At 41.6% G+C, this 22,775-nt stretch overlaps 1 protein-coding gene across 3 annotated transcripts in view; it reads left to right on the top strand.

Annotated features, from left to right (window-relative positions):
* Nucleotides 1–22,775, top strand: part of ZNF704 (zinc finger protein 704) — a 97,613-nt gene that overhangs the window by 5,577 nt on the left and 69,261 nt on the right. For 2 of the 3 annotated variants that reach the window (XM_049823130.1, XM_049823111.1), the window contains exon 2: nucleotides 15,710–15,957. In XM_049823130.1, the coding sequence (XP_049679087.1) occupies nucleotides 15,731–15,957 (227 nt within the window). In that variant the 5' untranslated portion in view covers nucleotides 15,710–15,730. The remainder of the gene's footprint in view (nucleotides 1–15,709; nucleotides 15,958–22,775) is intronic. The other variant, XM_049823120.1, reaches the window with a different exon arrangement.

Genomic DNA, 22,775 nt, shown 5'->3' with positions numbered 1-22,775 from the left:
GTACAAACTCAGAACAAGCGTGATCCTGCTCTACCCTCTTTTGTGAAGTTTAAGAGTAACACAAGAGATAATGAATGGATACTGATGGGCTGTGGGGAATAACTAAAGGGTGAGACAAAAGCAGCAGATAAACACCAGCAGCTTAGCCATATTTTTGTAACTAGATAATTAATTTTAAATTTCAGTCTTCATTCAGTTTCTTGCAGTCCTTGAGTGAAAACCTGGCTAGTGAAGTTGGTGTGGAAACTGCATGACTAGACTTCGGGTTTTTTTTCTTTCTCATTAGAAATAAAAAAAGTTTATACGTAGTATTACTGGAGGCAGAGCTTGGCGTGGTGAGATTGTAAGATGGTATTTTTTCTCCACTGTCCTATAAAAAAGAATGGATGGGAGTAATTTGCTGAGGGTGTTTGATGTAGTCTTGCTGTTGTTTGTTGGACACTGACCAAACATCACTACTTTGTCCTTAAAAGTAATTGTATTAGAAAACTGTAACTATGTGAGAATAATGAGGTACAGTGGAGCCACTAAAAGTTTTGATCCTTATTTGCTGGACTGTTTTCAGTGTAGAATGAGTTCAGTTGAGAATGATCAGTTGGCTGCCTTCAGGTGTGCAGTACGTACTGGTGGATAGAGACGTGGTGCTCAGTCTTTATCACACAATCACAGAATGGTTGAGGTAAGAAGGGACCTCTGGAGGTCATCTGGTCCACCTCCCCTGCTCAAGCAGGGACACCCAGAGCAGGCTGCCCAGGGCCTTGTCTGGATGGCTTTTGGATATCTCCAGGGTGGGAGACTCCACAGCATTCCTGGGCAGCCTGTGCCAGTGCTCAGTCACCCTCACAGTGAAAAAGTGTTCCCTGATGTTCAGAGGGAACCTCCCGTGTTTCAGTGTGTGCCCATTGCCTCTGGTCCTGTCATGGGGCAACAGTGAAAAGAGCCTGGTTGTATCTTCTTTGCACCCTTCCTTCAGGTACTTCTAGACATCAATAAGATCCCACTCTTCTCCAGGCTGAACAGTTCCAGCTCTCCGAACCTTCCCTGACAGGACAGATGCTATGGTGCGTTCATTGTCTTTGTGGCCCTTTGCTGGACTCTCTCAGTATGTCCATGTGTTGTGGTTTAACCCAGCTCATAACTAAGCCCCACGCAGCCGCTCACCCACTCCCTGCCATCCAGTGCGATGGGGTTGAAAATTGGGGGGGGGGGGGGGGGGGGGAAGTAAAATTCATGGGTTGATACACAGTTTAACAGAACAGAAAGGAGTAAACTACGAATGATAATAACAGCAATAAAGTTACAATAATAATAAAAGGATTGGAATATACAAAACAAGTGATGCACAATGCAGTTGCTCACTGGTTGACCGACTGATGCCCAGGTAGTTCCCGAGCAGTGATCCCCCTGGGCCAACTTCACCCAGTTTATATACTAGGCATGATGTCACCTGGTATGGAGTATTCCTTTGGCCAGTTTGGGTCAGCTGTCCTGGCTGTGTCCCCTCCCAACTTCTTGTGCCCCTCCAGCCTTTTTGCTGGCTGGCATGAGAAGCTGAAAAATCCTTGACTTGGTGTAAACACTACTTAGCAACAACTGAAAACATCAGTGTGTTACCAACATTCTTCTCCTACCAAACCCAAAACATAACACTGTACCAGCTACTATGAAGACAATTAACTCTATCCCAGCCAAAACCAGGACACCATGTCTCTTCTGTACTGGGGATCCCAGAACTGGCCCCAGCACTCCAGGTCTGGCCTCACCAGTGCTGAGTGGAGGCTCAGGATCATCTCCTTGCACCTGCTGGCAATACTTGGCCCAATGCAGCCCAGGCTACCATTCACCTTCTTTGCAACAAGTGCAAATTTCTGGCTCAAGTTCAACTTGATGTCCACCAGGACCTCCATGCCTTTTCTACAAAGCTACTTTCCAGCTGGGCAGCCCCCACCATGTACTGGTGCCTTGGGTTGTTCCTCCCCAGGTGCAGGACTTCGCATTTCCCTTTGTTGAACTTCATGAGGTTCCTGTTGGCTCCTTTCTCTAGCCTGTCGAGGTCTCTCTGGGTGGCAGTATGACTGTCCAGTGTATCAGCCACTCCTCCCTGTTTTGTGTCATCTGCAAACTTGCAGAGGATGCACTCTGCCCCATCGTTCAGTTCAGTAATGAAGATCTTGAACAGGACTGGATCCAGGATTGACCTCTGGGGTACACCACCATTTACTGGCCTCCAACTAGACTTTGTGCCGCTGATCAACACCTTCTGGGCCCATCTGTTCAGCCAGTTTCCAACCGACCTCGCTGCCTGCTCATTCAGCCCATACATCAACAGCTTGTCTATGAGCATGTTACGGGAGATGGCATCAAAAGCCTTCTTTAAGTCTAGATAGAGAATATCCACTGCTCTCCTTCATCTACCAGGCCAGTCATTTCATCCTACAAGCTCATCAGGCTGGCCAAGCATGACTTCCCCTTGGTGAAGCCATGCTGACTGCTCACGATGATTTTCTTGTCCTTCACATGCCTGAAAATGATTTCCAGGATTAGCTGCTCCATCGTGTTCCTGGGAATCAAGGTGAGGCTGACCTGCCTGTAGTTCCCTGGGCTCTCCTCCTTGAAGGTAGAAGTGACTTTTTTTTTTTTTTATCTGAAAACTTAAGTATTCAGAAAATGCTTTTCATGGTCTGGTAATTAACATTTGTAACGTGTCCTGCAAGTGCAGATCCATGGACCATTTATGCCTTTCCTGACCCTGTGCTCTTCCAACCTTGCTTCTGACCCAAGGTTAAGGAGAAGCCTAACAGTCTTGTAGATCAGCTTTGAACCCTCGAGTCCTACTCTGTGTTTTCCCAGCTGCTAGATTAGAAATGCCAGTGATATGAGAGCACCAGAGGGATCTTAGCAGACTGTGGGATAAATCTGTGCCTCAAACTGTGCTATTTGGCCATCTCAAGGATGGGAGCTTTGACCTGGCTGGTGTCTGCTCTGTAAATACTGCTGTGGATTGAGCAATGATGCTCTTTTATATTTTTTTCCCTCAGAATGAGAGAGCCCATTGCCTTTGTAATACTTTCAAGTGATTTACTGAATTGCTTATTTCTAAAAATAGTGAGCAGCTTGAACCATTCCCGCTGCTTGAGGCCAGCCCAAAGACTACAGAAGGACGGCAGGCTGAGAGAGACACTCTTATTAGTGTTTTTGTTTATTTGTGAAAATTGAACGGGAAATATGAAGTGAATAGAAAGAGTGTTCATTAGCTCCTGTGGTGATCAGCTTCAATTTCACGAACTTGTGTTGTTTCTCACCGTAGCATGTTGCCAACAGAGCATGTAGGAATTTAGTATTATTGGTGTTGCTGAACAATCTGTGATGGGATCACTTTCACCACTCTGGCACCTTGCCAAACTTTCCAGTCCCAAATGATGATTGCAGTGACATTTGTCTCATTGTATTAAAAGTACATGTGTGGGTGGTATTTGTTGTTTGACAACAAAACTAATGAAGACGGGAAACTGAACAACTTCTGTTGCTTGAACTTTGGATAAAAATACCGATCTTTTTGTTGGTGTTTTTGCAAAACATAAAGAATCAAATTTCCATAAAATCCTGAGCCAGCTGAAGTTGATGAAGAAGTCCTGGAAGTTTAAGCAGATTTGGGATTTCAGCTGAATTAGGTAAACCACAAGGGTGAGTCCATTAGTCTCCTAAAACCTTTCCACAGTGGTCCTAATAATTTTTAAGTGTTGCTTCAGACTATAGAAGACCGTTATGATCACTGGACACAGAAACAGAGGGAACATAAAATGCCTCAGTGATTAGATACTCAAGAGTGGAATGATATAGTTTATTGTTTTACCATCTTTAATGTATTTTTTTAACATACTGGATAAAAGGTTACTTGAACTTTAGATAGGCAGCGCAATTATGACAAGCAGTCATAAGACTGGATGGTTACTTAATTTTTTTTTCTGCTTCAGCAGATAAAATGGCTAATGCCTGCATCATATTGACGTAGAGAACAAACTGTACAATCACCTTCTATAAACTGGACTTTGTGAAGTTGGCGAGCTAAATGTTTGAGCTAACCTGATCTTTTATGTATACATGCATATCCCTTTGAAATGGCGGTAAGAACTCTCTTTGAATCAAAAATGCTTTTGAACTCATATTTCTCAAGAAGTCTCTTTTTTTTTTTTTTTTTTTTAATGTAATTGTGAGAAATGTAAGTATTGCCAAAGGAAGAAAATCTGATTTTTGTGCTTTAAAATGCTTGTAAAGAGAAAACTGTGATGCAGTTCTTGCTGCTCTTAGGTCTAGGCTAGTGGTAGTTCCTCTTTAGCTTATGGTTCATAAGGCTATGGAAAGTGGTCCTCATCTGGCTTAGAGCTATATGGAAAAAGCAGAAAAATGAATAAGGGTGAACAGGTGGTTGCTAAGGATTTATAGTGATATTTTGCTTCAACATGCGTGGCAACCACTGTTCTAGACAATTGTCCTTACTTTGTCAGGGCAGGAGAAAAGTGGTTGTTCTTGCAGGTGTTCCCCTTTCCGTGCTGGTAGGTCTCTCTGCTGGAGCAGCAGCCTTTGCAGCACAGCACGCTTTGTTGCCCGGGCACTGGGTAAAACCAGGCGGTGTTTGTGGAGTCATGGTGAGATGATTTAACGTTTTGTCAGTTCCAAAAAGGGTAAAACATTCCCCTGTCCGGCCTTCCGGCCTTCCTCCAGCTTCCAACCATGCACTAGCTACCTTGGGCTTGTGCCAGAATTCATTGTGTGTTTTTGTGGGCTAGTGAAACAGCAGGAAACACATGCAGCAGAGAGTCTGTAGACTCTGTAACTCCAGTAAGTTAGGGTGACTCAGGGAAAGTCTTGTCAAGCATGTTGATAGTGCAGAGGAAAAGATGGGATGTTGCCGCTAGGGCATGCATAGTAGGGAGGAAAAGAAAGGCAAGAAAGGGAGCAAGCCTTCCTCCTTTAGAGGACAGCAGCCATTTGACTGCTGGTTGGCCGGGCTTGGCTTCGGGCTTGATTGTTCTTCAGGTTCTGTGTGAAGGCTCTTCTCCCATGAGACAGCATTGCATCCCACTAGTGGTTTGAGAGAAGGCTGGTTTCTGGAGTGGCTGAGGAGGAGGAGGTCACGCTTGTCCTCTGCAGGTTTCTGCTCGTGTTACTCCATTGCTTCCAGGGATAATGAGATGTAACTCTGTGATACTACTTCTCTGTGTAGTCAGACCCAAAAATAAACTCATTTTTGGCATGTCTCCCACTCTGAACAGGAAAACTGCTAAATGTTTTTGTCTGGAGCTGAACATAGATTTGGGAGAATCTCTTAACAGGGGACAGCACTCCTTGCCTCTTGATCTCCTCTGAAGGACCATGTTTTCTACTTACAGTCTTGAGATTAGTTAGAGGAGATAAGGATGTGCACTTAATTGTGATTTTGTAATACCTCCTCCAGGCTCTCAGCTTCAAGGATCAGCACAGGACCTTGAAGCTTTCATTCACAGTGCCTATTTCATTCAGAAGTTACAGCAGTTGAATACATCTGTGAACTACCTTGGTTTAATTTCACTGAAATCCCATCATTTAAACAAACAAACAAACGAGCAAAATCTCTTTATCCCCAGGATGTTAAGGCAAATGGATTCCATTTCCATACCCTTTTAAAGTGGTCTAGGATCTGCAGCATCTCATCTCAGCTGACTGCTTCCAAAGTCAGACAATAGCTTCTGACCTTAGAAATTTCACACCTCTCTGCACCTTACTTGCAGGAGATCTTGAAAATAAAGCTAATCTGTTTTTCTTTTCACTAGACACACTCCACTGTATATCTATATCCAGCCAGAGGAGAAGGGCTTTCAAATGCAGATGAACTGATCAAGGGTTTCTTACTGAGAAGCAGTAAGGCAGCATTTCAAAGTCTTCTACTAACTGTGGGGAGCTTCCCACTGCCTCTTGTGTGGTCTGATTTTTGGGAGCTCTGCTTGCTTGATCCTCAGTGAGATGGTAGAAGAAGTGATGGTATTTCTCCCTTCTGCTTTGAACCACTGCCATCCTTGCCAGTCCCAAGTCACCAACAAATGAAAAGAGAAACAAGTGGAGTTTCTCATACATCTTCAGCAATGGTCTTGAAATAGTTGAATTTAAAGATATTTTATTTGCACATGAAATTTGGGAAATACAGGCCAGATTGATATTTCTGTCTGTAAGACAGTCTATACACAAGGCTGTATTAAGCTACTTAAACCTTAAGCTGTTGTGTACAACTTCTTAATATAGACAGAATCAAAATTAGGGGCAGCAAAGACAGTAGATACTTGCCCACTGGCTTCTAGGTCCCTCTTTGCGTCTCTGGCAAGTAGGAAAAATTGTCATTTCAGAGAAGGTAGATGTTCATAGGCATATCATAGAAAATACCCTGACGTGAGGTTTCGGAGCTTCAGCCAGTGCAGTAGGAACCCCTGATTTGATGGCTCTCACTAATTACAGCTTGTAATTATAACCAGTGACGTAATAGAAATAAGAACAAAAAAGTTTGTTTGAACTTCCCTGCTACGCTGCATTAGCACGCTCGTTTTTATCTCCAATTCTAGTCTTTTTAAACTTTCCCAGAGGTGGCCAGCAGCACCCAGGTGTATCCTCCTCTTCTGTCCTTCAGTGCTCCTTGGCCAGCCCAGGGCACACGTTTCCAGTCCCTCTCCTGTCCTGTGCGTGGCCACAGCTTGCCCCGGTGGCGCTGGGCACTGCTCACGCTGCCTTCGCCGCAGGAGAGGCGAGGGGAACCTGCTTCCTGGCAGGCACGCTTCCCGCTTGGATGGCCAGGCACGTACGTCGCTGTGAGAAAAGGTGGTAATTGTTCGAGTTCATTTTAAACTCACTGTTTGTGAAACCAATAATTGGGAAGGCAATTATGGCTGCCCATTCTTAGCCCTCCAAGTCCTTTTTAGCCTGGTGGAGTACGCGAGTGCTCAGTGGTGAGCGTGTTTAGCAAAGCTTGAAGTGCGGTAACAGGATTGCTAAATGAAAAAGAAACCCGTTTTTAGCAACTGTGATCCTCCACTTTCCTTCTGTTTAAGGCTTTCCAAGCTAGCTTCTTAATTTTTAGACGTTTAGAGGCAATGTGTTTCTCAAGGTCTTGTTTTATTTAAGAAAACAAGGCTGAAAGGCCTCTGCTGAGATCTTCCCAGAGATGCCATGCCCAGGGGCCATTGTCCAGTTGAGCCCAGCTAGCCGGGTTTGCAGAGCGGTGACAGCAAGTCGTCCACTGGCATGCACAGCATACCCAGAATACAGAGCATGGAGTCGTTTCTTTGAGACTTAAACATTGCAAGCAAATTTTGAAGATGCGTGCATTCAATAATTAGTATTAATATTTGGTAATTGTTACTAATTGGTGTCTGATTACCTTAGAAGTCATGTCATGTACTTTTCTGTAGGGAACTTACTATGGCTGTTTATGGGGTGGGAAAGGAAGCTGCCATACTTTAACGGCGTGAGCCCTTTGTTCATGTGGTGGAGAGAAAAAGGCTCAAATATCTTTGAGACATTTTTGTTTAGACCTCAAAACGGTGTATGGGAAGGACCATGGATTCCCAGTGTTCCTCGCTGTCTTACCTGGTAATCTTAACTAACACCTCCCTGTCCCGTTTTAACATCTATGCTGCTTCTGCCAGTTAGTGCAGAATTATAGGTGTCACAAGTTGGTTGTTGTTTTATTTGGGGCACAACAGGTACCTGGATGGGTACTGAATTTCAGATGTGGGAGTGAAAGTTTTTGTCATTCATCTGGATAGATGCTGTATAATTCAGAAACACCTTAGGCTGGTGCTGGGGTACACGTTTTTTGTAGATGCATTATATTTAGTCAGATAAGCACTGATGTACACATGATAGAAACTTCTTGCTGACTCCAGTTCTTGTTGCCTAACACCGTATTGTGAATCCTGGCAACATTAATGTTTAGATTTGTATTTTAATATCTAGAAAATATATTCTATGCATCATTTTGTATATTGAGTGAAATGGTGAAGACAAGGGTTTTGTCCTAGTCTGGTTGAAAATGAATACTACATTACTATACGTTAATGCATACTATATATTGTAAAGAACACATGCAGTAACCTTAAAATGCATTATCTTCTGTATTGTTAAGAAAGCAGCAGTTTACAAATGCTTAGAGTGATTAGATTGACATGGTTTATGTGTAATGAGCAACCACTGGTGAAGTGAGTAATTAAATGCAAAGTATACTTGAAAATGTAATAATACATTGAAATTCAGGGCAGATTATTTCCAAGCATCATTACGAGAATCTGTCTTATCTCTTTGTATTCCAGTATGAATAGAGATTTCTGGCGAAATGGAAATTCAATGCATTCTTTCCTTCCAGCGAGGATGCCGTTTGGGGATGGCAAAAATTAGAGCCTTTTTACGTAAAATAACTCTGTTACAGGAACTTGAACTGGAAATACTGTACGAAGTAGTACAAATGAACCAAAACCTTTGCCGTTCCGGGGATTTAATTTAAATATTTTTTACTTGCATGATGTTATCTTGGTAATAAGTTTGGTGTTTCTCATTGCTGCTTGTTGTATTTTGCTGTGAACTTTATTCCTGATTTCTTTCTTGCTCGGAAAAGTGGCTTATTCCTGTCCCTAGAGCATAGCCTAGCTGTTCAGACTGGCCTGAAAAGAGTCTTGCAGTTATTGAGCTCTTGTTTTGGATGAACTTTTGAAATGTGTATCATCTTAAATGATACATTCCATTATTGTTTTCCATTAATACACTAGGCTGAAATATACTGATTCCTTCTTTCACTTCCCCCATTGAGCTGCATATTTGTTCTGTAGTGGATCAAAAATGTTGCTAAAGCCTTGTTTAAAAAAAAAAATCCTGTGACTTTTGTTTTCTTACCAGATGGAAGTTTTATTGGCAGTCCCTAACACTTAGCATGCTTACATCTATTTCAGAAAATGGAAAGAGATGATCACAAAGTCAGAATGAAAAAATTGTTTGTAAAGAACAACAGTTGTACGGCAGGTTGGCTGGTGCTAAACTGTCTTGTAGCTATTGGTGGTTTTTAAATTGGTGTTTAATCAAAAGTTTTTTGATGGAATTACACCAACTGATTACATAGTAATCAGATGAAAATCAGAAATCCTCATCCTGAACTGTGTCTTCTTTAGCAGCTATATAGTGTTAATATTGCACAATTAAGTTAAAATTATTTATCTGTTGACAATGCAAATTGATCCAGAATTGGAGCAGTGTGTTGGGTGAATGTTGTTGGGGTGGGGGTTTTTCGTATGTGTTTTTAAATTAGCATATCCCCTCCCTCTCCTGCCTCCCCCTCAATCTGGAAAGCAGCCAGTGTGGCTTGTGAGGAATACTGTTGTTTTTGGAATGAAGTGACACTGGGGTTGAGTCCAGTTATGGTGGCCTGTGGCTGAAGTAAAGGAAGTACAGCTTTACGGGTTGAGGGAGAAAAGGAAGTTTGTACAAAAATGGAAACATGACAATGGCATCAGGATTATTAAGATAAGCATATTAAGTTTTTTTTTTAAAGCAGCTAGTTTCCCAAAGCATATTCCCACTAGCATGGTTTTTTTTTTTACAGGGAGTTTTGGACGCAGCCAGCTTTTGTATGGATACTTCCCTCCACCCTTGTAAAGTGTTTTTAGAGGTACTTTAATGCTGTCGTTGTAAAATGAGCTCTTTCATCTGCATGAACAAAACATAATGGCACAAAATAGTCCATAGTTGCGAGATTATTTAATTTATCCTGGCCTGTAGGCTTCAAACTGTGCACGGAGGGGATGTTCTCAGACATCTAAGTCCTTCCAGAATCCCAGTCGGCAGCTTGAGGAGAAACAGGAGTTAGCTGGTGTCCCCCCCAGAAGATCAGGGGAGCCTGCGGTGCTCTCGCTGCCGTCCCGCTGCCTGACAGCGCGACGCAGGCCGCGCGGTGCCGAGCCTCCGTTTGCTGCCCTGCTCCTTGGCAGGCAGACGCAATCCCACGTGCGGCCACGTCGTCTTCAGCTGACGGACATCGGCGTAGCTTTGTCGAGGACGACGCTGTGTCGGGTTACGGGGTCGAGGCAGCGCCGCCCGGGCGAGCGCTGCGCTGGGCAGCTGCCTTCTGCCTCTGCACTTCGTCACAGCGAGCGCCCGCTGCCCGACCGACTCCTCGTCGCTAAATCAGCCCCCGGACTGTTTATGACACCGTCAGCAACGGAGGCGTGGTACGTGGCATGGCGGTTCTTTCAGTGGCTTTTTCAGTTGCCACCTCTCCCTGTAGACCATTACAAAGCCTGTTAAAAACGAGGTCTGTCCTCCTGGTGTGCCCACCTGGATCCACAGGTGCTGCACAGAAAAATAGGAAGTTTGAAAGACCGTGGGTGGGAGTCAGTTTTGACATTGGAAGGCGTATTTCTATACGTTTGGGTCACCTACAGGTAAATGATGCTAATGGTCTTGGGAGTTTAATACTTGCCATTGTATAGCAAACACAGACATCTTGATGCCTGTTAAATGCTAGTGGACTATTTGAAAATAAGTAACTTCAGTTTTTAGACAGCAATGCACCAGAAGCAAGGGAAGATGGTAAAGCCCAGTCAGGTTGTACTCAAGAGATGACATATATAGTCTGTCAAGTGTAAGTCTCTGCATTTGCATATAAATATGATAGGTCTGCTTATTCTAGTGTTTGCTGATCCTTTGACTAGGCGGTTCAATACTTGAGCTGTCTGTCTGATCAATAATTTTTTTGCTGTTCAGGGCAAAATCCAAGCTGAAATTTAACTGAAACTGGAGAAGGCTGAAGTTTGATTGCAACGTGAGCATCTTATCAGGATGTGCTTTTCGGCATAACAAAAATTGACTGCAGATAAGTTAGGGCCTAAACTACTGGAAAAATTGCAGTCTGTATATCCTCTGTAAAGAATAAAGAAAAAATTCTCTAGATTCCTCAAAATTTATGTGGATGTTGAGCATGCTTTAATTTGGGCAGGACTTCCATTGCAATGCATGGTCTTGATTGGGGCATGTGGAGTTCAGGGCTAGCAACTTGGTTATGACAAGATACCACCAGATACAAGTTCCTACAGGCTGGTTAAGATGGCTTTTGCTATGAAAAAATATTAATACACTGCTGAAAATATTAACTGTGGTAATCATTTAGCTGTCATGTGGAGTATTAAACTTCATCACTTAAATAATAAAAATGAGTCAAACAAGAACTTTAACTTTAAAACCCTCAACCTAAATATATACCATTGACACCTTCAAAACAGAAACTAAAATGCTTTCCTTTTTTTTGTTTAATAAAGTTTCTGCTTAGAAACCAAAGCAAGAAATTACTTTTTGCAGGAGGATTACCAAACTCCCTGGTTGGAGCGGCACCTGTCTCAGTCTGCCGGAGTAGGGCTGCCACAGCACCGTGCGAGCGAGAATATTTCAAAATGAGCAAGGGAAGACCACTCTGTGACCCAGCTTTTGAAGAAGTTAATGGAAGTGCTTGTGCTATGAGGTGTTGACAACTCGGAGGAGAGTGAGGGGAAGGCCAGTGCTTGCTGAGAAGCAGTGGAAGGAGTAAAGCCAGATCAGACCCCAAGTACAGGGCAGTGCCAGAGCTGGGCTCCATGGGGTGAAGGTGCAGGTAATACCGAGGTGTCGTTTCCAGGTGGCAGCGTATCAAATGTTTCCCTTGCCCAATGCTGATGGGAGGCAAGTTGTCAAAGGCAGATGAGGGTAACTGCAGACAGAAACAAAGCTAGTTTTTAAAATTTGCAAGTGGTTTATAACTCCTGTTTCTGTGACTGAACTTCCAAGCAACGTTCGTTGCCCGAGGCCAGGTTGCAAAGGACTCGGTTGAAAGTAAGCTGAAGGTTGCTAATGGCTTAAGGGTGAAAATATGCAATTAATTGCATAGAAAAAGAGCCTATTAAAAAATGGCTTGTATGAGCAATGATTAATCAAGCATATGGAAAAAACTGTAAGTTTTTATCCGCAGTTGATAGTGGAGGCAATAAGGTGGCAAATATGGAGGTACGATGATAAGAAAAGCCAAACCTTTAGGGAACAACATAATCATGGAGTTTGAGAACAACTAAGGAGAGAGAAAAGTAAGTATTGGAAGTAAGCTGAAATAAATTGATGTTACAGTGTTAACATCTGGCTGTCTGTGAGACAGGCTGCATCTGCTTGGACTAGACCTTCCATGATATTTTTGCTGAAACATGTTATGGACTTAGAGGACCACCACAAGCCTCAAAGTGGCTAAAAGAATATGAAGGATCTTTGGCAACAAAAAAAAGTTCCTGATTAGATATGACAGAACAGTTAACTTATCTAGAAAGATATGTTGGAAGTTGTCTGTGTTACCTCCAAACTGTGAGTGACTGTGAAGCAGAGCTTGAAAGCAGAGGGGTCCTGGTAGTTAACGTGTTTGCCACAAAGCAAGGAACCTGATCAGTCAAGTGACTGTGGCCCTCGGTGCTCCCCACATCAATGGCTGCTTGTGTAGGTGGTTGGATTTCTAGCAAAAGACCCCATAGCCTTCCAGATAGGGCAGGAGTCTCAAGTGGAAATAGCTCCCATAGACATGGATGAATTAAAATAGAAGAACTGCCTGTAGAGCGGGAGAAAGCTACTGGAGAGTGGCCACCAAGGGAAACTCTTGGCTTTCTCTCATGATCACCTGCTTTTAAAGCAGAAAAGATTCTTTATCTGCAGTTGCTCTCAAAGGAAAGTTTAGAAAGAGGTTCATATTTCCAAACATCCGTTGAAAACGGAAGGAGAGGAAGAGGGTTAGTCTGAGTGTTGGAGATGGTCTTCTGCTGTTTATGGCCATTTAGCCAAAGGACCTGAACTGCTTGGCGGCAGCTCTGCAACCTGAGCGCTTGCTTCTGTGGGTTTTGTCATTCCTCGCTTCCATACGCTTGCACGGGGCTGGCTATTAATTATGGCGCATTGACACATGAAAACCAAGCTGTTATCTGAATATATCTGAACTGGATGTGAATAATTTTGATCTATATGAATAGATTATCTGGTATCACTGTACAAGTGATCTGCTCTTTATGTTTTGGGCTTTATTTGTACAGCTGTGGTCTGAGTCTGCAACCTTTTGTTGTTACTATTTAGGTCTGTAAAGAAAACTTAATAATATATGGCACAATATGTTTGCTAAAACTGAGTAAAATATTACAGTTCCACAAATTGAGGGAAAAAAATATTTTTTTTTCCTTTTGTAAAATCATGGATTTATTGGGTTAAAAAAAGATAAAAATCATCCAGATGAATACCTTGAATCATGGATTTATTGGGTTAAAAAAAGATAAAAATCATCCAGATGAATACCTTGTTCAGCCTGGCATTGGAGAGTAGGGAAGGAGGGACGCTGCCCCTCTCCCATGCTTTCTCCATTAAGGATTATGCAGAGCAAGGAGGAAACTGCTGAGTCCTGCCTCGTACGTGTGTGCACCAGCACCCTACCGTGCACAGAGGGTGTAGCTGCTCTTGCCCCGTGCAATACTGTCCTCTGCACCAGATAGGGTGGAAGTCCTGGGAAGAGAGAAAAACATGTATGGTCATGCAATGGAGGAAGTGGAATTCAAGTCTTCTACGTACCTTCATTTGGCATTATGTAATTTCTAGGGGCTGGATATTGGAACTTGGCTGTTTTCAGGCTTTTTCTTTTTTTTTTTTTTTTTGCTTTAGTGCATCACTTCTAAGTCAATTTTGATGAAAATTGAAGGCAACTCAGCATTTGTTAAGATCTTCAGACCCTCAGAAAAGGGCTTACTGTAGATCTAAGTTTTCAAACAATTAATCATTAAATCAGAATTAAATTTATATTGTTTATATGTCTTCTAATTCTGTGTGACCACATGCTGACTGTTTTGTCTTCCATTCAGATTTTCTTGGTAATGTGTCATCTGTTTGTGTGTGAAGATGTGTAAAATGACTAATTCTTCCTACTTTTTACATTCATAAAGTAACAATTCTGGTTTTGTTCTTGAAGGAACTGCTAAAAGGCCTTCTGTGGAAACACTAGAATGAGACAATTAAATCATCGGTCGTAAGTGTTTATGTGTTAGTGATGACATGTACTTTACTGAACAGAACAAAATTACCTTGGCAAGATTGACTTTCCTGTGAACTTAAAATAGTTTGCAGCATTTTTATGCTTGCCAAGGTTTGAAAGCTATAAAAGGGGAGATTTGTGAGGAGAGAAATATATTTTTATTTATTTTTATGCAAAGATATATACACATACATATTCATTAATTTTTTTGGACGATGAAAAGGAGGAGGAGTAAGCTGGAAGAATTTACACAGGAATTCCAACATATTGGTGCTGTTACTATCTGAGGGTGACACACCCTGGATTTCTCCACTGTAAAGATCATCAGTAATTTACAAGTATATAAAATCCAGTTTGCAAGTCCTGGAATGCTTCTGGATTTCTATAGGGTGCTGCGTGTGGCATGGAAGTACCTCTGCTCAAGGTGGGACAAGCAGGCATTTTGTTGGGATGTATTTTGCTCGGCTGTTTGGGTTGGGTGGAGGGGTTGCCACCCTGGTGCATCTCCTGGACTTACGGCAAGTTAGTAGTTGAAGCTCCTGATACTAAAAACACAGATATCTAGAAATTACTGTGTTAGCAGATGCTTCTGGTAGGCTTTGTCTCTTCCACATGTGTTTGTAGGGACGCAAGGAAGGTAACCGGCTGAGGGCTGGAGGAGTTCGGCCGATGTACGGCAGGACGAGAGGCTCATGACGGCCTGTGAGATGGATCAGCCCCAGTGAAGCTGGGGAAGCCTAGCTCGCCAGGGAATGGTATTTCAGAGGAAAATGAAGATACTCGGTTTTGTTTTGCTTGCTAGGGAGGCGGAGTGGCTTGGTTCTGTTGGCTTTCCATGCTCTTCACTGCAAGCCTGCAGAAGTTTGCTTTATAAACACCAACACATTGTATTCCAGAGAGGTAGGGTATTTGTTAAGATACCTATTTGCTTGGGAAGTCTTTGCTTATGGGAAGCAGCAGGTCTGAAGATCTGGGAAGCGCTGGCAGCCAAAGAGGCAACCTGACACTGCTTCTGTGTGTGTCCGTGGTCCTCACCGCTGGCTGTCGGTGGTGGAGCTGGCCCGGGCTCCTTGCAAAGATCCTGCCAGCATCACTTGCTCCCCTTTGCCTTCTGGCAGCTGAGTTGGATCATAGTGAATTATTTTTATACTCATCAAGAAACCCTCTTTACAAATACATCTGCTAAAGAGCCCAGTAAGTGGCTGTCAGAAGCGCTTTGATTTCTTGGTTGCCTTTTATCTGGATAAATTCTGCCTTTTTTCCTGGAATTTTAGGAGGAGGGCAGCTAGGATTTCTTTTGTGTAGTTATGCAGTGCAGGTGTATCTACATTAAATACACGTGTGTATGCTGTGGTTTCTGATACTCCAATTCTCATACCTTTTTGATTTAGCATTAAGAGGTAACTGATTGCTTTATCAAATGGTCAAGAATTGCTTATTTTCCTGGATAGTCTTCAACACTGTTGAGAAATTAATGGCACTTTCAGACTTTATGAAGGGCAAAGAAATGGTATTCTCTGTTTCAAAGAACTAATTAGAAGTAAATGCCTGTGGGCATTGGATTCTCTCCCCCTTACATTTTAGGAGAATTAGATGAAAATTTAATAATTGCTTTTAATTTTACAGGCAGCCAGCATCAAGCGTGAAATGACCTTCTCTGCATTTCAACAGGACGATGTAAAAAGTGACATCAGTCAAAAACTGCCAGACCAACAGTTTCTCCTGTTCACCACAAAGGAGGAAGATTTAAAAACAGCAGAGACCAAAAAACCAAACAGAGCTCATGAGTATGAAAAGGAAAACACTCGCTCTGTTTGTCTTCTGGAACAGAAGCGCAAGGTTGTTTCCTCAAATATTGATGTGCCTCCAGCAAGGTAAGGAAAGTTGGCGGGTTTTGTGGTGTTTTGTTTTAAGCTTTTTTTTTTCTTCGTCTTTTTTTTTAAAAATAGGATATTAGAGGCAAATTTGGTAAGCAGTATAATGAACTGATAAGACTAGTATTCGTCTCTAAGCAGTCCAAAGTCAATTACAACTCCACTACTTGAGAGATCTGCTAGAAAGTTGAAACACTAGTAGCAGAAACTGGGACCATCTGCAGCGTAGGACTTTGTGTTGCTTTTGCAATGTTTTTGCTTTTCTGACATGCTGCAACTGAGGCACTCCCAGAAGAGGACGTGTCTTAACAGGAAGAGATTGTTGACCCAGCTTTACCTTGAGAAGTAATCTTCTAAATTAGACACAGAGTCATCTTACCTGCTAGCAATTGTTTGTTTGGTTTGTTGTTTTGTTTTTTTTTTTTACTGTCATACCTGCAGCCACTTTATGCTCATGCAGTGACTTACGCTGCATAGTGAGGATGTAGTATCTTATGTTCTGTTACATCCCTGGATAGGTATAGAGCTGAATCATAATGTGGTCTATGAAATTAATTAATAGAAAAAAGTAGGGAGGAAAAGCCAAGGCAGGGAAATAAAATTTATACAAAATGTGGATTTGGGGATTTTGGTATTGCTTTTTAATTTGTTGTCCCTTGAGGATCTGTTGTGAATGCACATAAATGTTTGTGTCTTCAGCATTTGCATCTGGGCAGTTACACTTTTAATTATAAACTATTTCTAGGGAATTATTTTGAGAAAAATAGTTGTTCTTTATCTGAGACTTGACGTATATCACAGCAAGAAATTCAGGCTTTATTTGTCTATTTTCTTCCTTCCTGCTATTTAAGTGGAATAATAGTAAGAGAAGGAGGAACCAAGAATTTCATACTGGCTAGTGATTTAACGAGAAGGGGCTTGAAAATACAGAGTCTAGAACCTTGAGCTTTGGGGAAGGACTTCACTTTGAGAGGGAAAGGGAATGACTCCTCTAGGAAATGCTGAACAACAAAAGCACAAATGCTTTTATAATAATTATAAAAGAAACATATCCAGTAATGCTAAACACGCACTTGTATCAATGGTGAAAAACTGACAACAAATTGGATATTCTACATTGCGAGATGACAAGTGCTTTTTCTTTTTGTTGTTTGTGATTTCATGTTGGCATCAGTCTGTCTGCAAAGATTTTTTTCCTTAACCTGCCTGTTAAATTCACTTGCACATAATATTCAGTGAAACACCTTCCAAGTTTATAGTGCCACTTAAAAAATATGTAGTCAAACTGGATGTTTTGTTGTTTTGTGATTTGTTTGCTTTCTAAAAGCCAACATAAACCAGCAGGTTCTGCCACATCATCCAGAACAGGATGACTGTCATTTTCCTCTGGCTCTCATAGATGACGCGTGCGAAAACGGCAAAGTTCAGGAGCATTTTGACAGGATTTGGCCCCATACACACATATCTAGTAAAAAGCTATGCATTAAAAGCTTGAAAATGTTAGGATACGTGTTTGAGATTTTCACCAGTAATCAACCCTGTAATGGCCGAGTGCCCTTCTCATTCATGCTTATGTCTCTCAAAGCATATAGGATCATCAGAAAATGCAGGTCAGCAGGGACCTCAGGAAGTCACCTAGTCCAACCTCCTGCTCAAACCATACGTTAGCATTTTCATTTTACAATTCAGGCAGCCAAGGTACAGGATTTAAGTGCCTCTTTGTGTGGCTTCATGCAGATAATCCACCTGAAGGAGGAGTTGGGCTCCCTTTTCTGTAACTGCAAGATATCCCTCCTTGGAGGGATGGAGATTTTTTCCCCAACAAGGTGGAAAAGAGGGTGAATAAACATCTTTAATGACACCTTAAGACTAATTGTGGCACCAGTTGTGAGCACAAGATACTTAAGATGATAGGAAATATGTTCTTTTGCAAAGGTATCTTCTAAAATTGTTCATTGTTCCTGTATTTTGTTGTGAACAGATAAATGATCATACCTTGTTGCATGTTTTCAGACATGCAGGTTGAGCAGCGCTACATTAGCAGAATTAGAGAACAAAGTAGAAAACAAAACTAGAGTTTAAATTTGGTAGTATGATAAACATCTCAGCCACTATTTCTACAGTTTTGAGAACAAGTTTAAGTTTGCCTTTAAATGTGAGGTGATTTATTGCACCATTTGTCCACACGGAACAGGATGAGCACTAAAACCTTTGCTTGGAGATCTTACTAAATACTTGTTGTTGTATTGAGGGGAATGCCACGTCTCTCTTCCTCTTCAGCACGGTGTGATCTCTTAAGTCATATTCTCTGAGAAGTGAGAGTCTAGGCATTTGATGTTCTCCTGCCTCTTTATAAGTCCCTTCCAGTCTTCTGCCTAGGACTGCGCTGATGGAGTTGCGTGTTCCCCAACAGTGAATTCCTTCTCTGTTCTCCTCCTGCCAGGACTTGTTGGGTCGACTGTCCTCTCCTCTGGTGAGAACGTCCATCCACCTTTGCAGCTTGCTTTCTTTGCCTTCACAGATGATATGTTGTATCCAGTTGTGAAGGGTAATCTTGAATTGATCAGATGATATTTACAAATGCATGGGAGAAAGGAGGAGTTTAATATGATCTTCAGTTTCTTATTGCTACATAATCCCTCCTTTCAAAAAACTTTCAGCTGTCATTTTGAAGCAGAAAAATGCTATGGAAATGAAGCTTGCTATTTTTTTTTATTTTTTTTTTAAACCTTAGTGGAGCTGAGAAGGTTACCCAGTTTATTTCAGTTGCCAAGGTAAAGGGTAGTGAATGTTAAAATTTGCTGTATCCTACTCAGGAAAACTCAGGAAAATATGTAAGGGATTTTGAGACAGAAGTTTATCATACTGCAGAATCCTTATTAATAAGGGCATATGAGTATCTCCGTAAGAGCTCTGAAAAAGTGTGTGCAAAAGAGCTGGTAACATGGGTAAGTATACTTCACTTTGACCACAAAATGAAACAAAGTCCACCCCATTTTACCTGTTTTTAAGAATCTCAATGAATAAGAATGAAAATCTTTGTGAGGCATTGTATCCAAAATAACTGACAGTTCAGAAAACACCAGCATAATAATTGTTGCTTCTGAGGCATTCAGCTGCAGGGCTTTCGTTATTACTTAATAGACTCTGAAATTTTAGAAATGTGAAAATATCTTAACTGAGTCCCTGATATTTCAGGTGATTGGTACTCAGGTGCAATGAAATTACAGTAGCTGGAACTGTAGAGCAGGGACAGGCTGGTGGCTGTCTCACGTGCACATTTAGGAAAATGGGAAACTAATGGAAATCGTGGACACTTCAGAACTATGTTTGTTAATGAAATCTGGAAAGAAGGGGTAGATCTAATTAATTAATACAACAACAAAAGAACCTGAACCCACACCTTCCACCCTCCAGGCAAGTATGTAACTGTTGGGCTAATTAGATCTAACTGATAGCCCAACAGTTACACACTTGCCTGTAGCATGGAGGGTTGTGGGTTCAGGTTCTTTTTTTGTTGTATTTGGAGCAAGGACCTGAACTACGGTTTGTGGTGTACAAGGGAGGTGTCTTAACCATCAAAGTCCTGGGATATTCAAGGTGCTTCACAGGGCAGCTCTTCGAAGTAATAGTGTCAGTCTAACTGTAGCAGACCTTTTATTGCATGCAGGAGAATTTTAATATTGAAATGAAATTAAATTTTAAAGTTCATTGTTTACATTTGCTATTTCATCTTGCAAAAATACTGCAGACCTTTCTACGTTATGTGCTGTACTGAAGTGTCTTTTGGATTAAAATAGGAGGAGACTATAACTACTTCTTACTGATTTTTTTGTTTTGGAATGCAAAAATGAAATGAGAGGTTAACAGTATTAAGTCTTTCCCTTTTCAGATTTCTTCATTTGGTCATTTTGAACAAAATTTATGAGTTAAATAGCTTTCCTACTTCTGAAACTCAGATGAGCATAAATGAAACTGTTCAGCTTGAGTAGATGAATTATTTAATATAACAAGAAAATTTGAATTCCTTACTTTACCTTTAAATTTATTGGTAGTTTTTGTGCATAAAGGACTGCTGTCTTGGAGAAAGGGGTCTGACCACTCAACTATAATAAACTGCAGTTATCTCTGAGAATTGAATTGTTATCTGTACAGCGGAGGAGAATACGCTTTAGATTGACCTCCAGTTCAAACATGAGTGATCAAACACAGCCCAGATCCCTAGGATCTGAGTAGTGAAACATCATTTTCTAAAAAGAGAGCAGTGTCACTGAGGGACTATTCGCCTTGTCTTGTGGGCAGAAGCAAGCACAGGTCTACCAGTGTTTGAGGCAGCTACATCTGTAGAGGTCAGATGTAATCAAAGATGATGTCCCCAGTGGGCAGCAGCATGGAAGTTAACAGAGCCTTTTTGCTCATTTGTATTTCCATCAGTTACTTACCGTAATGCATACTTACTCCCAAAGCAAGTCAACAAGAAAGATGAGAAGAAGCCTGGGCTGCTGATATGGTGGGTTTGAGTCATGATGTAGGGACCCAGTGCAGGCCAGGGCCAAGGGGAATGGCTTCTGCCTCTTGGAGGATGAGGATGGAAGGGCGGGCAATGGAGAGCAAGGGGTGAAGTTTCCTTAATTTTTGAGTAAAATGTGAGAATAAATGTCTGGAAATAATGATGGGGTTAAAGGTCCTTTTAGACAGAAGTGTTTTGACCAGCTGTAGCTGGAAACCCTTCAAAATTTACATACATTAGTGTCAGAAGTGGCGTCCTTTCTGGGACACCAGAAAGGAGTAACTGGAAACATCCGGAAGGTTAAGAGAATCAAAGAAGGAACTAGGCAGGCATCGCTCCTACCCCTCTGGTGGGTGGGAGTGTTTGAACAGTTTTGCTTTTGTTAACCTCTTGCTAGATGACATCAAAATACTGTGAAATTTATTATTACCCCTTGCCCCATCATCCTCCTTTTCCCCAGTCCTCCTGTATCCTATCTTCTCTAAAAAACCAGAAGAAATATAAACTTTCTAACTGCCTTATTCTACCTTAAGTTTGTGCTCTTAAAGGACAAGCCAAAGCTAAACCTTAAGCACTTCCTATACTGTGAAAATAGCTACTGTGCAATAAAACCTTCTAGTTCCTGTGCCCTTCTGGTTCTCTGCTATTAAACAGTGACATTTGCCATGATAATAATATATTGGATTTTGCTATCTTCTGTTTCTTTCATATAAAAAAATAGTTGCTCAATTACTGCAAAATTAATTTTTATTCATGTACCTATACTTTATCTACTAATTAGTTTATAATTTAATGAAAGAATATGTGAAATAATTGAAATAAAGTAAATGAAATGTCTCTAGGAGTTCTCACCCCCGTTGCCTCTGTAGGTCCTTCTAGAATAGCTACAGAAAACTGGGCAAAATGAATTGTAGCTGTGTTTTCTGACCATCATTATAAAGAAACAGTATAGGCAGTGCTGCATTTTCATCCCTAAATGATTTTCTTGCCTGGTCTCTCCAGGATCGTAGCTCTGGGCAGCCTTCTGCTTAGTGAATGTGTTGTTGATCTGTAAGGCCTGCTGGGCGTGATTGATTATGCACCGTGCATTTCACTGGAAACATTTGCATATTTTTCATAGCCAAAACTCTCCAGGAGCCTGACTACAAGATCAAAAGCAGTATCTGCTTAGCTATGATATCCTCACTAGGAGGACTTCCCAATCTGCTTGCAGAGGGACGAACCTGATGATCAAGTTGTGCTTTTCTGTTTATCCAGAGGTGGTGTTTATACAGAGATTGTCTTCTGTTATTCTTCTTCATCTGTTTTAGAAGGCTCCTCAGTTCTCCTTGGGAGAGCTCCTTTCCCGTATCTCTCTCAGTTTTGGCAGAGGGGATTGATGGAGCGGCTTCAGAGGGCATCAACTATTTGTTGGCTGCTGAGGCTTTTCAGTCAAATTGGATGAAAACAAAAGGCCAAGAAACCAGGCTGTGCTTCAGATTTACTGACTGTAGCTCTGCGAGCTTCTGAGCTCTGTAGCTTTCCTTCTAGCCCAAAAGCACTTTTCTCCAAGTTTTTTCACCATCCTATAGGTTGAGTGCTGCTGTTTCTTATGCTTCATTTTCTGTGCATCCATGATGGTTAGAAACTTTGAAAATGTGCTTGGATTTTATGTAATGAGAATTACTCCCAGAGTTATTCACGTATTTCAGGGCTTCTGTAAAAATGTTCGTAGATGGCAATACCGTGCGTTTAAAAGCAGTTTCTCCAAATAACCACACCAGCTAATTATTGAAGTCATAAATTGTTGCTTTGTTTTGCTAGACTTCTTTAGTTAAATATGTGTGCAGCTTGATTGGATTTTACCCAAGCAGTCATTAGAGCTTGATTATGTTTAATATTGATGGTAAACTGCTCGTCATGGTCTGCTGCTAAAAGGTGTGGTGCCTTCTAGGATCTAACTGCTAATGGGAAAAGAGGCTTATCCAAAGAGCAATCAGAGAATCGGTCTGTTAGCACATTTTGAAGTAAAAAACTATATATTTCTTGATACTGTTTTCTAATACTAAATTTTCTTTGTGTTCTAGAAGGACTGTATATATGCTTTAAGCTCTAGATGCCTCTGATCTGCCTGCAGCATGCAAAAGCAGTGTAGCAGAGACTTTTTTGAAAAGTGTAGGTTAAATTGCAAATGAAAACTCTGCAGGTAGCTACCGCAGAGCCAAACCAGAACTCCAAAAGTCACCTTTCTCATTTAAGTGGCACGTCATCTCCCAGATTACTTGCCTGGGTGTGTGTAGTGTTTGTTGCCACGATAGCTGAATCGGCT

This window comes from Accipiter gentilis, chromosome 2, assembly GCF_929443795.1.
Source record: "Accipiter gentilis chromosome 2, bAccGen1.1, whole genome shotgun sequence".
NCBI classification, from domain to species: domain Eukaryota; kingdom Metazoa; phylum Chordata; class Aves; order Accipitriformes; family Accipitridae; genus Astur; species Astur gentilis.
The sequence above is the reverse complement of the archived record's forward strand: the minus strand, read 5'-3'. Positions and strand labels throughout refer to the sequence as shown.